General features: G+C 41.7%; 1 protein-coding gene across 1 annotated transcript; it reads right to left on the bottom strand.

The window, feature by feature from the left end:
• Nucleotides 1–525: 525 nt before the first annotated feature.
• On the bottom strand, nucleotides 526–8554 carry C2H3orf38 (chromosome 2 C3orf38 homolog). The gene is made up of 3 exons (XM_074856878.1): nucleotides 8300–8554; nucleotides 6157–6377; nucleotides 526–2526 (listed from the first exon to the last, which is right to left on the bottom strand). The coding sequence occupies exons 1-3, from the start codon at nucleotides 8436–8438 to the stop codon at nucleotides 1963–1965; spliced, it is 924 nt and encodes a 307-aa protein (XP_074712979.1). The 5' UTR covers nucleotides 8439–8554; the 3' UTR covers nucleotides 526–1962.
• Nucleotides 8555–13001: the final 4447 nt, after the last annotated feature.

Below are 13001 nucleotides of genomic sequence, written 5' to 3'. Positions count from 1 at the left end.
CCTGAAAGGACATTGTAGAGAGGTTGGTGCTGGTCTCTTCTCACAGGTGATTAGTGACAGAACAAGGGGGAATGGCTTTAAACTGCAACAGGGGAGGTTCAGACTGGACATTAGGAAAAAACGTTTCACAGAAAGAGTGGTCAGAGAGTGGAATAGGCTGCCCAAGGAGGGGGTGGAGTCACCATCCCTGGATGTGTTTAAGGGTTGTTTGGATGAGCTGTTGGGGGATATGGTGTAGGGGAGAACTTTGTAGAGTAGGGCTGATGGTTGGACTCGATGATCCAAAGGGTCTTTTCCAACCTGAATGATTCTGTGATTCTATGATTCTATGTTTGTATTTAACATGCTGACTAAAGTAATAACTACGCTGCCAGTTACAAAGTACCATTCTGCAAATGACAAAATATTTAGTTGAATTACGGACTGTCACACTGAATGTTGAAAAGGTGCCCACTTAGGCCTTTAGGTAGGCTCTTGTCCTTACATAAAGAGGAATGCAATTCTCAACACATACGATGAAGCTGCTTCTTCAAATATTTAAATTCAGGTTAATTTTTATTTATTATACATCAATAGCTGAAGAAGCCACAACTCAGCTGTTTATTGAGAAGGAATATTCCAACACAGTATCTGAACTTTTGCTTAGAAAATAAAATATTTTAGAAATTTTTAAAGAGCACTTGAGATTCAGACTGTTCATAAAAACCAGTTCTGTGCATACCTGAATCTTATTGTTTCCCCTCACCCACCCACAATTTTAACATTTGTCATCTTTGACAAATATCAAAACCAAAAGAACTTTTCCATGTTACGGGGAATGTTTCCATTTTCACAACTTGCATTGGTGAAGCTATAGAATTAAAATAAAACTCCCAAACAATCCAAGCAAGCTGCAAAAAAAGTTTTCATCTTGTTTCACCTCTAATCACTTACAAATTAAAAAAAAAAAAAAAGTAGAAAAATCCAAGTTCTACAACAGCAACAATTTGTTATTAAGTAGTAACTGGATTACTTATTTAATATCACCTGTCGTAACTGCCCAGTGTTAACAAACTGACTTCTAGTTAATGTAATAAAGCAGCTCAGACTAGATAAAATTCTTAATTTGAGAACACATATGAAAATCACAATTATTACATTAAAAACTCTGTTGTAAGTATATACAAATTAATTATCAAAGCATTTGGTTCATACAGTGCTGCTGTAAATCATGAAATCGACTGCTTGATCCAGGAGAGTCAATGCTAGAAATGGATGCCTGGGCAACCATCTCAAATTTGTCTGCTTGGGGACATGGATAGAACAACGGAGAGTCTTTCTGTATTCACTATGAAGTTGGAACCATCAGTAAAAGGAAAGGAAGCTATTAACCCAAGAGAAAAAGATTTCAACAGTTCCGTGGCAGAACCACATTTAGAACATAAATGGCAGCAGACTCCATTCACGGTATTTTGTCTGTTCTCTCCAAAAACTCCTAAAGCTGCAGATGGTTTTCTCGAGACTTAGATGTCCACTTAAGACACTCACCAATTCTAATTTCCAAAAGCCAGATGTAATGACTTTCCGTTACAACTCAGGTAAGAGTTTAAACTGGAGACCTGAAGAGAAGCAACCAGAAGATTGTGAACCCTGTGTCATCTAGTTCATTACATACTGCTGCCAACCCATATTGAAATGTAACCATGTTTTGGAACCAATAATCACCAAACTAACTCCATTCTTAACTACAGTACAAAAAGTAATACTCTGAAATATTTGTTAGCACTCAGAAAGGTGCCCAAAAGCATCACTTGTATTAATACCTTAGACTCCGTATCTCAGTTTGTCATCCGGCAAGTCTGACTCAAAAAAAGAGACAACATCCCATGGCTGCAACCATTTCAATATTCAGCTATGCACTACAAGGAGTGTGTGTTCCCCCCTGCCCCCAGTCACTCAGTTGTGAAAAAATTGCTCAGAATTTCAGAGCTTCACACTCAGTTCTTTCCCATCATACAACTCTTGCAGTTGGTATGACTCGTATTTTATGGAGGGTTTTTCCATTTGCATCCCAGGCTCCAGAACATTCTGTCCAACTACTTTAAGATTCACAACTTTTATTTTCCAGGTATTCTCCCTAACAGGACAGCTAATGAGTCCAAAAATTTGTTCAAAGATGCCCAAACAAGTATTGTCTCTATGTAGCGTGCCAGCCACTGCTACCAGTACTAACCCATGTGGAGACATGACACATTTCAGTCCATTGGCATTCAAATTAGGGTTGAATAGAAGATATTCTTCTTTAACCAAGGACAGCAGACGAAGGCTCACCATTTCTGCACCAACATATTCTTCCATGTTTTTTTCTAATGTATTGTAACAGAACTTCATTTTGGCATCCTCCCAAAAATGCTGTGGTCCCCATCTTTCTTCAGATTTTACTCCCAAGGGATGTTGAGAATTCAGGAGTTTAAAGAACCATTGACAGAATTCTTCTCCTAGATCATGAATGTCATCTTGTGGTGACTTTTGTCTCTCTCCACGACTCTGCAATCAAGCACATTTTTTCCTTAGAACTATTTAGCCTTGACATGTGAGATTACCACTTAGAACAACATAAAATTGTGTAAATACTTGTTTTAAACATTCTAAGTCTTCTTCGAGTGTTCTGAGACAGAGTGCCTGAAGAAAAACAACAAAGTAAAATCTCATTTACTTTTAAGATCATTATTATCTTATCCAGAGAATCAGGGTAGGTTCTTTGAATTACAGCTAGAATAGTCCTTCAGTTCTGTCTCAGTCTACAATTTATAAACAAAGAGGAAAACCCTGGTTCTACTAAAAAGGGCAGGGGAAGAATTTTTGAGCAACTTCCATGAGTCCAGGATTCTCACACTGAGACACAAAATTTCTTCTGAGTAACTTTTCACTGGCTTTCACATTTTCAAAAGAAGGTTACAGAAAAACAAGAAGGATACAGACTCAACCTGAAAAGCCCATGCCATATTAAGGTGTATCAATTTACTAAAAAGTGCTTATAAATAAGCAATTATGTTGCCATGTTCTTCCTGTTTCATGTTGCCTTCAGTCTATTTTTTTTGGTACCTTTTAATTTGGTGAATTGTGCTGGTTTTTGCATCTTCATACAGCTGATATGAACAAATAGCACTTACTGGGAAGTCACCTTTTGAATATGCACATCCTGATACCTGAAACTGAGAGAATACTTCTGATTTCTGGGGGTATTTTACCTGTGTCAGTGGAATATGCTAACAAAATGCACAACTAATCCAAGAAGAACTGAAACTCAAAGAATTAATGTGTTCCAGAACTTTTTCTCCACCAAGTCGTGCGCCTGAATTTAGCCCTGTTTGGTAGTAAGACTGCCAAAAATCATCTAACAGATGCTTGATCACTTTCATGAGCAATGTTTGTAGGTCTTCACCGTATCTCTACTAGGAAGAGAGCCCAAATCAAAGAAAACCATAACTTATGTTACCTTTGCTCCTCCAAAACAGACAGAAGTCTTGAGGAATCTCAGTTACTTTTCTAATTGTACAACTGATCACTTAAAACAGACTGAGACAGTATGACACTGGGATAGGAGGGCTACAGGGATTTGCACACAGCAGCACAGGCTTACTCTGAGAAAAAAGGCAACTCCATTCAGCCTTCATAAAATCCTTCCTTCGGACTGTCATAAAATCCTTTGTTCAACACTGAATCTGCTGAGGAAGTATTCTTAAGTAGTGAGACAAAGTAAACATTGCTAGCAGACAGGCAAACCTTCAAAGAATAATTTGAAAAGGTTCAAAGATTCTTGTCTTGGCTAGAAGCCTTAGAGAAGAACGGGCCAGTGAAAGAAAGCATGAAACTACTCAAAACACATCTTCCACTAGTTCCCCATAGGTTATGGACAAACCACTTGTGCCCTTTTTTTCCCTTGTGTTGCAGACAATGACATACATACACTCCTAAAATGCATCTAAGATGTAGGGGGCTAAGAAATACTTCAAAATAATACTTAAGTTTAATGATGGGTTGCCGAGACTGACAACAGAGTGGTGGGTATAAAGTTTTGAAGCCGAATTCACAGTAAGTAGCAAAAGCAAGTATCAGTGAGGAACCGATGGTCATGTTATTAAAACCATATCAGAAGAGCGTGACAACAACTCCCAAGTGTTGTATCACTAAATATGTACTGCAACAAAGTAAGCAGTAAGACTTTTTAGAAGCTGTTACGGGTTAAGCTAAGGAAAAAAAGATCTATTGCTAGCAGTTAAATTCTTGGTATGTCTACAACTGCATGTAGAAGAAGAGCAAAATTTAAGCACAAACATTTAGGAAATTAGTGGGTTAGCAATTAGATTTTTAAGACAGGTTTTTAAGTTGATTATAAAAACACATTTGGTTTAGAGGACACCTCTTTCTAAAGGAAGCACCGCTATAAAAGGCAACGATCGGATGATCAAGTAAGAGTCCTGTGAGCCAATTTAGTTTGTATGTATGTAGTTTGTTTACCCTCTGCTTTCTCTTACAATAGATAAGATTTTTTCCTTCAGAAAGATCATTCAAAATTTCCAATGTAAAGACACATGACCTCTAACTGTAAGGTGATGTGTTTTTTGAACAAGAACTAAATGCACAGTTATTCTGTAGGGCTTCTCAGTATTTGCAACTTGACAGCAAGACTTCTAGACTAAATCAAATGTCAAGTTTGCTAACGTCAAAGTCTAGTGAGTATTAAGTATGCTTTAAGTAAGTATTAAGTAATTAATTATGAAAAGTGTGGAGACTTCTACATAGAAGTGCTGTATTTGTTTCACAATAAACTGTAATTAATTTCTAATTCTGTTACATATGTTCCTGTTGCCTATTTCTTAAAAAAAGTGGGTCCACAAGAATTAAGAGAAAACGAAGGCAAAGAAAGATGTATGTGATAAATAAACCTGTTGAATTTCTCGTTCTTTGTGAATGCGTTTTAAGTACTTTGGAGAATTTACTTACCTTCAATCATAAAACTTTACTAGAGGGTAATATTTGGGAAGCGTTCTTGCAAGAGCAACATTTTTATTTTCCCAAAGTATGCACACAAAAAAATGTTTTGAAAACAACTCTCAGCTAAGTCATAATTCTCATGAGTTAACCCCCGAGAGAAAGCCCAATGCAAGAGGTTATCAACAGCTACAGAGCTCTAACAGTCCAGCTGGTGGGGCTGTTGCCCATTAGGTCTCTGAAGTACAACGCCTGAAAGAGCAAGGTGGCTGTTTAGAACTACATGGTAAAGATCCAAGACAAATAAAATAACGAAAGTTCATTACACCACGAGGATTTTGAACTTCAGAATAACCTGTAATTGCCGAAACACATTTAGTTACACTGTATTAAGTGTTACTAATATCAAGGGAAAACAATGACACAGACCTGGCACTGCTACCAAATTTACATTCCAACGATATAAAAATCCAGTAAAATCCATTCTGCACTCTCACTGTAAGAGGTAAAAACGAAACCAGCTGACAGACAGCGCTACTTTGATTGCACTGTCTCTAGGAGTAGATCAAGGCCACTTACAAAAAGGCAATTTTCTCTCCATTCCCTCCTTCCGCTGGAACATTTTAGACCAGTTGGACAGACGTTTTTGCCCTACGATCTACTATGAACATCTCTTTGCTCTGCACCCTACCAGTGTTATCGCTAGTGCCTGGTGTGGCTGTAGGATGGCTGGAAATCCCGGATCTGTACCAAAAGTTTAAGAAGATCCACCACATTAAAAAGTGACAAGAGGCTATGCAAGACTTCTGTATCATTGTTTTCAGTTGTCCTTGAATCCACAGAATTATTTGTGAATACCCTCTAGTTTAGCTTACGGTGCAACTTACACGTTAAAAGCAAGGACAAGATCCCACACATTAAGAGTTCAAACGCACTAATTTACTTTGCAAGACGGATCAGAAGACTGTGCCCTGTGAGTGATATGCTGGCACAGACACCTTTAAATGATGTATTTAAAAAAAAACAAACAACAAAACCAAACCAAAAACCAAACAAGAGTTAGAGTACCTCCCTAAATACAGACGAAGAGCCACGTTTTGGATGCACATTAGAACACCTACGCTGGTTATCCTGTGAAAGCAATGCTGAGCATCCTCAGGTCTTTCAGAAAGCAGCACTCACCTCTGTGTGTGGTTTTCTCTCCCCTGACTCTGAGGCATGTGTTGTGAGCTGCCCACTCCAGTACTGCTTTACACGATCAATGAGTAGATGTTTCTCAGAGGAAGGAGGCACTGGAACTCCTTGTGCTGCCAAATACTTAAAAATTATTTCTCGATAGACTTTCCTGCGTTTCAAAAGTTCTTCTACATTTTGGCTGTAAACCAGTATGGCATCAATGGCTTCTGCAAGTAAAGAAATTTAAGTTAGCAGTTGCTTCTCTCACGACTAAAACCCAAACCTATGCCACTTCTTAAACTCCTGACCAGCGCCTCCAAACACAGCACAAGACAAGCCTAAATGAAACGTAAAGACTTAAAAGTTTGTTTTCAAAGTGAAGTCTGGCCTAATCATATTAGACACAGAAGATACACAAAGACTTGGGAACAAAAACTGCTGTTTTTACTGAACACTTTGCTACCTTATAATCTGTACTTCCAGTATCAATGACTGCTTAGAACTTACTATGTATAATTTGAGCTTGATGAAAAGGATGCAACTTTTTCTTCCAAATGAAATTATTAATATTCAAGTATTTTCAAGCTGCTTAGAAACTTCAGGTAGTATAAAGATTCTTGCACACAACGCATTTCACCTATACTTCCTGAGATGTAGCTATTCTTAACTTCAAAATAAATTCATTTAACATGAAATCATCCAGGGCTTCCTGCTTCATGTCACTTAGCAAAAGCTGAGCTTGGTTTCATTCTCCATTTGAAAAGCTCTGGGATATTTCAAAAGAAGCCATCCACCCATCTCCTTGGAAGCAAGATTAGGCAGACAAAGAAGAACCAGATAAATCTTTTATGGTTATTCTGAATATGGAGCGTGAATCTTACTTTCTGCATCAGATCGGTAGTTCACAGGATTTGGTCAGAAAACACATTGTTATTTTGAAGATTATGCAAGTTTTCAAATGTTTTCTGTGAACAGAAAATTGACAGAAATGCAGACAGAGAGATAACCAATGTAATCTCCAATTCCTTGTATGCTGAACAAGAATTCTAGTACCAGAATTTTGCAGCACTTCCACATAGTTTGTGAAAGTGAGGTTCCATCTAGGTTCCTGAAGACTGATGGAAATGCAGTTAAATCTGTTTTATTTCCACACTAATAAAATTACTACTCCCAGGTTCACATGCATCATAGCGCAATGACAGTGCATTGAAATGTAACAGTCAAAAGGAATCAGCTACAAGGCTCTGTGGCAAAATTAAGAAACACAAAAACCTAAAATTCACTTTTAAAGTAGTTCTAGTAGCCAGTTCTCACCTGAATTGAGGTTAGATACTTAATGTGTTACCTATAAAAACTGTGAGTTTAAACAGGAAGAGACTAATAACTGAAGTAAAAAGAAAACAAAAAAAAAAAAGTATCTTTTAATTTAACCTACAACCACTGCAAAAAGTAGATAAAAAAGCAAGAAGAAAAACTACGTGTGTAAGAACTTCTGAAGAAACGTGTTTGGCTCTGAGTTATACCACATGAAACACATTCAAAGTTTTTGGATGAGCCTATTTCAGGGCAATATACTGAGCGGCCTCAGGTAACTCAGAGACAAAATCCAGTTTTATGAAACAAACCCCAACGTCTACAAAGTGATGGGGGATGGTCCCACCTGAGAGTGCGCCATTCTACAAATAAACAAGTTCGATATTAGATTTGTGGTTTACCCTTTCAAAACCTGAAAGCAAGTGTCACTAAGGCAAACAGCAAGAGGCCCTCGGGTTTAAATGCGCCGTTAAACGCGAAGAGGGCCCGGCGGGGCGCAGCAGAGCACGGAGCTCCCCGGGGGGGGCGGCGGGGAGCGGGTCTAGGCACTGCCCGAGACCGGAGGATCTGCTACGAGCCACCGGCGCCCACCCGCAGGTCCTCGGCCAGAACAACCCCCGCGCTCCCAGCCTCGCTGCTGTTCGGGTGCGGACAGGCCGGGCCCCGGACAAAGGCTCCCCACGGCTCCAGCGGGCCTGGCCGCGGCCCTGCGGCGGGACAGGCCGCTGCCCGCCCTCGGGGGACGCCCCGGCAGCTCCCGGGCGCGGCCCGCCTCCCGCCGCCGCCGCTGTGGGCCGGCGAGGCCGGGGAGGGGAGGGGGGGTGCGGGCGCCCACCTTGTCGGCTCTCGGGGTGCACCAGGCGGCTGGTGACCGTGTCCGTCAGCGCCAGCAGCTCCTCGGTGGCCAGCAGCTCCAGGAGCTGGCGGCAGCCGGCCCGCTCCCGCTCGCTCAGCCCCGCCCCCAGCGACGCCATGGCCGGGCCCGGTTCCCCCCGCCCTCCGCCACAACCGGAGGCGCCGCCGCTTTGCCCCCACCGACGCCCCGGCAGCTGCCGCTTCCCTGCGCGGGGCTCCGAGCGCTCCCCGGTGCCGCCGGCGGGAGGCGCCGGGCGGAACTAGCGGCTGGCGCGGAGGTTCCGGCCGGAGCGGCGGGGCCGGGCCGGGCCACCGGCCTCCTCCCGGCGGCGAGAGGAGCCTCCCCGGGCCAGCGCGCGAGTGGCGAGCAAGGGCCAGGCCGGGGAGGACCCGACGGCCCACAGGTGGAGGAAAGCCCCGCGAACTTAAACGTATAATTCACCTGTTCTGTACGTGAAGAGTTTGTAATCATTGCCCTTCCAGCAGATCGTGAAGCTGTCGTGAGAATTTTACACCCCCCACCCCTTAATTGCCAAGGAGTCTGCCCTCGGGTGCTGGCCCCCGGCGCCGGCGGTGACTTGCCCTGCTCGGTGCTCGCGAGCCCAGCAGAGGATGGACAGGAGAACAGAAAGCGCATCGCCCACCCGTGTCTACTTCAGTGGCAGTTTTGCATCGCTGCTGCAGAGCCCCTGCACCCACTCCTGTCCCAGCCTGCCCAGAGATGGAGGCTTTGTACAAACAAGGCTGCCGGCAGCAGCCAGCGCCAGGTCCTGCGGAATGGCTCGGTGCTCCTGCCGAGGTCCAGGCAGATGCTCTTGGTGGAAACTGCCTTTGGAAGGCTACTGATAGGCCTCAACCTGTGGGAACGTCTAGGGTGGTCACTCGAGCCGGACTGACCCATCTCTGGATACCCGAGGTGCAGCCCCCGTGGCATTGAGTAAGTCTTCCACTTGTGACTTGGGGGGTGGTTGGACACCTTGGGATCTAACATCGAGCAAGTTACACGTGTCTGTGAGAGTGGGAAATGTGACGGCACAGCACCTGGCCCAGGAGCTGAAGTTCTGTAAGCCAAAGCTGCTTTTGTCCTACCCGCAAGGCTTGAACCTTGTGCTGCTCCTCCACTGGGCAGTATTTGTCTGGAGCAGGACAACTTCATCAGTCAGGGAGAGAAAAGAAAAAGGAGGAAAGACGAACAAAAAAGGAAAAGGTAGCAGAAGCTTCAGTTAGCTTATATGAGGACTGGTGCTGAGAAAAATATAGGTGCAATGAGTGCTTGACCTCACTGTGGCAGAAAAAGCAGGTGCCTCATCAAACCCACGCTTTAATAGGGGCAGCATGAGGCGGCGACCTTTTGGTGCTAAAGGTGCCTGTGGTTCAACAACAGGAGGACCTAGATCCTGTAAGGACAGGCAGACGGTCACTTGAAGACCGGACTTAAAACTACTGGTGATGCTTTTGCACAAACAACTGGCCACTTCTTTAGGGTAGGCTCTGCTCAGATCCATAGTGACGAATGCCTGCCCTCAAGATCTTATAAACCTAAGATAGAACTTCTACATGAACAGAGAACACGTTCCTACCCCCATACTATGTGTATGTTTCAGATGATTGTTTCCTCTTTGAGATCTACAAAAACTGTCCACGGGGATCTCCCAGGTTCATCAGAAGGAAAACCAACACACATTCAGATAGAGCAGTAGCTGTTCTCTGCAGCTATAACAAGGAATTCAAAATAAGCCAGAAACAGCTGAACTAATTTTGCCCATGAATTTTAAGTCCAACTTTCAGATAAAAATTCAGTCCTAAAGCATCTGGAAAGATTCAACACAATAATGCTTACTGTCTGCTGGGCCAAATTTCCCCTCGTGTACGTTGATTTAATATACATTATGCAGTTGGAGCAACAAGTAACAGCTTCTATTGACAAGATCAGCCTGACGTACAATACGCGTGGCCTTGCCATAGCTATTGCACATTCTGTAAGACCAGTTACTCGCACGCTCTTCGTGTAGAAGACACCCCCCACCACAATATGCAGTGCAGCGTCCTGCATATCTGTATTAGAGTTTACAAAGCCAAATTGGTTCATAGAAAACGGGACTACCTACATGCCACCAAGTTAATTTTGCTGCTGAAATTCTGAATTTCTTAAAATTAGAAAATGCATCTAAGAAATATACTTTTCCTTCATTTTGCTGTCTCAATAAACCTATTTAGATTTGCAGCCTTCAGGGAATAATATTTAACTGAATATTTTAGAATTCGGGGGGGGGGAATAAAAATGCCATTTAAAAAATAGATTATTTTGAGATGTTTGCTGTGTTTTCAATGAGGGTTGGTTTTGTTTTTTTTTTTTTTTGGGGGGGGGGGGAAGGGTACCTTAGAATGGTCACATTCCCATTAAACCTAAGTGCATTGTCATCATGGAGACTGGAGGGATTTTAATATTCAAAACTGATGTTTCTCCTCCCTTTCTTATTTTAAATCAAGGCCAGCCCTTTTAGTAGGATTAGACCTATACCCTGTAAGTGCTTCCCCTTTGGAGGTGGGGGAGTGGAGGAAGGGGAAAATCTCAGAAGTTTTATTCTTTTTGTCTTTCCCATAACTCAGAATTCCCTATATTTATTCACACTTTCAATTGACTTTTATCATTGACCAGGAATATAAACTGGCATTCCTACAGGGGAAGAAACTGGAAAATTATTAGCCTATATAAACAAAAGGTGAATAGAACTCTTGTAACATTAAACTGCTGTTGTAATTCAAGGAGTCACTACAAGTGACCCTCTCCTTCCCCCTTCAGAACTCTATTTACTGCAAATTATATCCCTAAAATGTCAACCATCCTCTTATTTCTATGAGCACAGTGCAGAAGTCAGGCACCGAGATGGAAAGTTCTGGATTTAATGATACTGATACACAGGAATATAGCTTCAGGCAGTGCTAGATGCTGCTCCAAGTCACACAGGCACTGCTCTGACACCAACAAGACAGCACAAATATATCCAAGGCTATATGGATTGGCAGCTGAACTGAACTGAACCACCAGTTGAGGGCTTTTTTTTTTTTTTTCTCCTTCTTTTGAAAGCTAAGCAAAATAAATGAGAAATTACTGACTAGAACACAAACACAGAGATATAAATTTCAGCGTCATCTGCAGAAGTAGCTGGTTTTTAGGTGGGCAGAGTCATAAACTATATAACTTAAAAGATATTTACATACATACATTCTTAAATGACACTGGTCACTGCGTTAACTCATTTTACCACTGCCATCCTACACTAAATTTTCCAACAAGTTAGCTTATAATAATGCTGATTATGCTGATAGATGAAGATGACACGTATGGCCTGAAAACATACATATTTTTAAAATGGACAACAGTAGCTAGTTACTATATGAAGCATATTCAGTTTAACTGTACCTTCCATTCAATTACATTTAATATCCTTGAATTGGTATTTTACAACTCCTACCTGTCATCATGGATATTGTTAATTTTTTTCCTACATATTCTAAAAATCAGAAAAAAATAGTTCCCAGTATGACATTTTAAACTTTCAACATACAAAATTTAAGTATGTACAAAGTTATCTGTATACTCAACAACCTCAAAGCTGGCATTTGTCTTAGTCTACATAAGTTTATTTTAAGCATCCTTGAGCACCTCTCTTCGTCTATTGAGCTGCTTCTGTTAGGTGCCTCACTCATCCGGGCACCTCAACATCCCCTTGGGCTCAAAGCTCAATATTTAGTCCTCACAATCCAGCTGTTTAACACTGGACTACCCAGTTTACCAGCCACACTAACCTGTTGTGAAGGGGGCTACTGATGAGGAAACTTAAAACGCTGCATTGGGCTACCAACTTAAGGTACAGTTCTACTGAGAAATTACTTCTGCCTGAAATGTTAGCATGTCAAAGGAATTAAAACAATATCCAGAGCATAAAAGATAACACTTGGTATGTATAAATATATATTTTGCAATGACTTTATCAATTAGCTTATATATACGTTGCCATTTCGATAAATACTTTGCCTGCAACACGCGTATGCCATAGTACCAGAGATTTGAGAACCCTTATCCTTATGCCCAAATTTAGTAACTTTCTTAGCCAAGGACCTTGTCAAAATTATACAAAGTAGAAAATAAAGGCAAATTTGAAGTTACATGAAAAACATCCCCATTCAAAATTTTGAAGAAGACAGTCAAAATCTGCTATCAAAGAGCATTAAGAATTTACAGGACTGTGAATAATAAATCTAAATAATCCAGCATTTTCAGATGACAGTATTGAAGTTTTTGAAGCAAAAGAAAAAAGCAATTACACTGTCTTTATCTCTGGACTACAGCATTCAATCAAGGAGACTAAACAAAGCCATGGAAAACTAGTGCATCACGCTAGAGGTTACTATCTCTACTAGCAGCGTTATCAGAAACAAACATAAACTCATAAAGTGCAACAACGGAGGCTCAGCTCTATGCATTAGTGCCAACCAATCTTCCCAAGAGGCTTAGGCCAGCATTTGGGACTTGTAACGCAGAGCCGCTGAAGAACTTTAACATTTTATGACGAAGACAAACAACTAGAAGCACGAGGTATCTTAAAACTGCTGCATCCAGACTTGTGGCCCCAAGTTCGGCTTTCAAGCCCTACACATAGCTTCAGAGTGGTTAACCT

The sequence above is a fragment of the Strix uralensis genome, chromosome 2 (assembly GCF_047716275.1).
Source record: "Strix uralensis isolate ZFMK-TIS-50842 chromosome 2, bStrUra1, whole genome shotgun sequence".
Taxonomy (NCBI): Eukaryota; Metazoa; Chordata; class Aves; order Strigiformes; family Strigidae; genus Strix; species Strix uralensis.
The sequence above is the reverse complement of the archived record's forward strand: the minus strand, read 5'-3'. Positions and strand labels throughout refer to the sequence as shown.

What these genes read in the sequence shown, in the direction of transcription:
- C2H3orf38 (XM_074856878.1), bottom strand. Translation starts at nt 8,438, where the DNA reads ATGGCGTCGCTGGGGGCGGGGCTGAGCGAGCGGGAGCGGGCCGGCTGC. An exon ending in GCACCCCGAGAGCCGACAAG is followed by an intron (nt 6,378 to 8,299) that starts GTGGGCGCCCGC and finishes CTTTACTTGCAG; the next exon opens with AAGCCATTGATGCCATACTG. An exon ending in AGAGAAAACCACACACAGAG is followed by an intron (nt 2,527 to 6,156) that starts GTGAGTGCTGCT and finishes GCTTGATTGCAG; the next exon opens with AGTCGTGGAGAGAGACAAAA.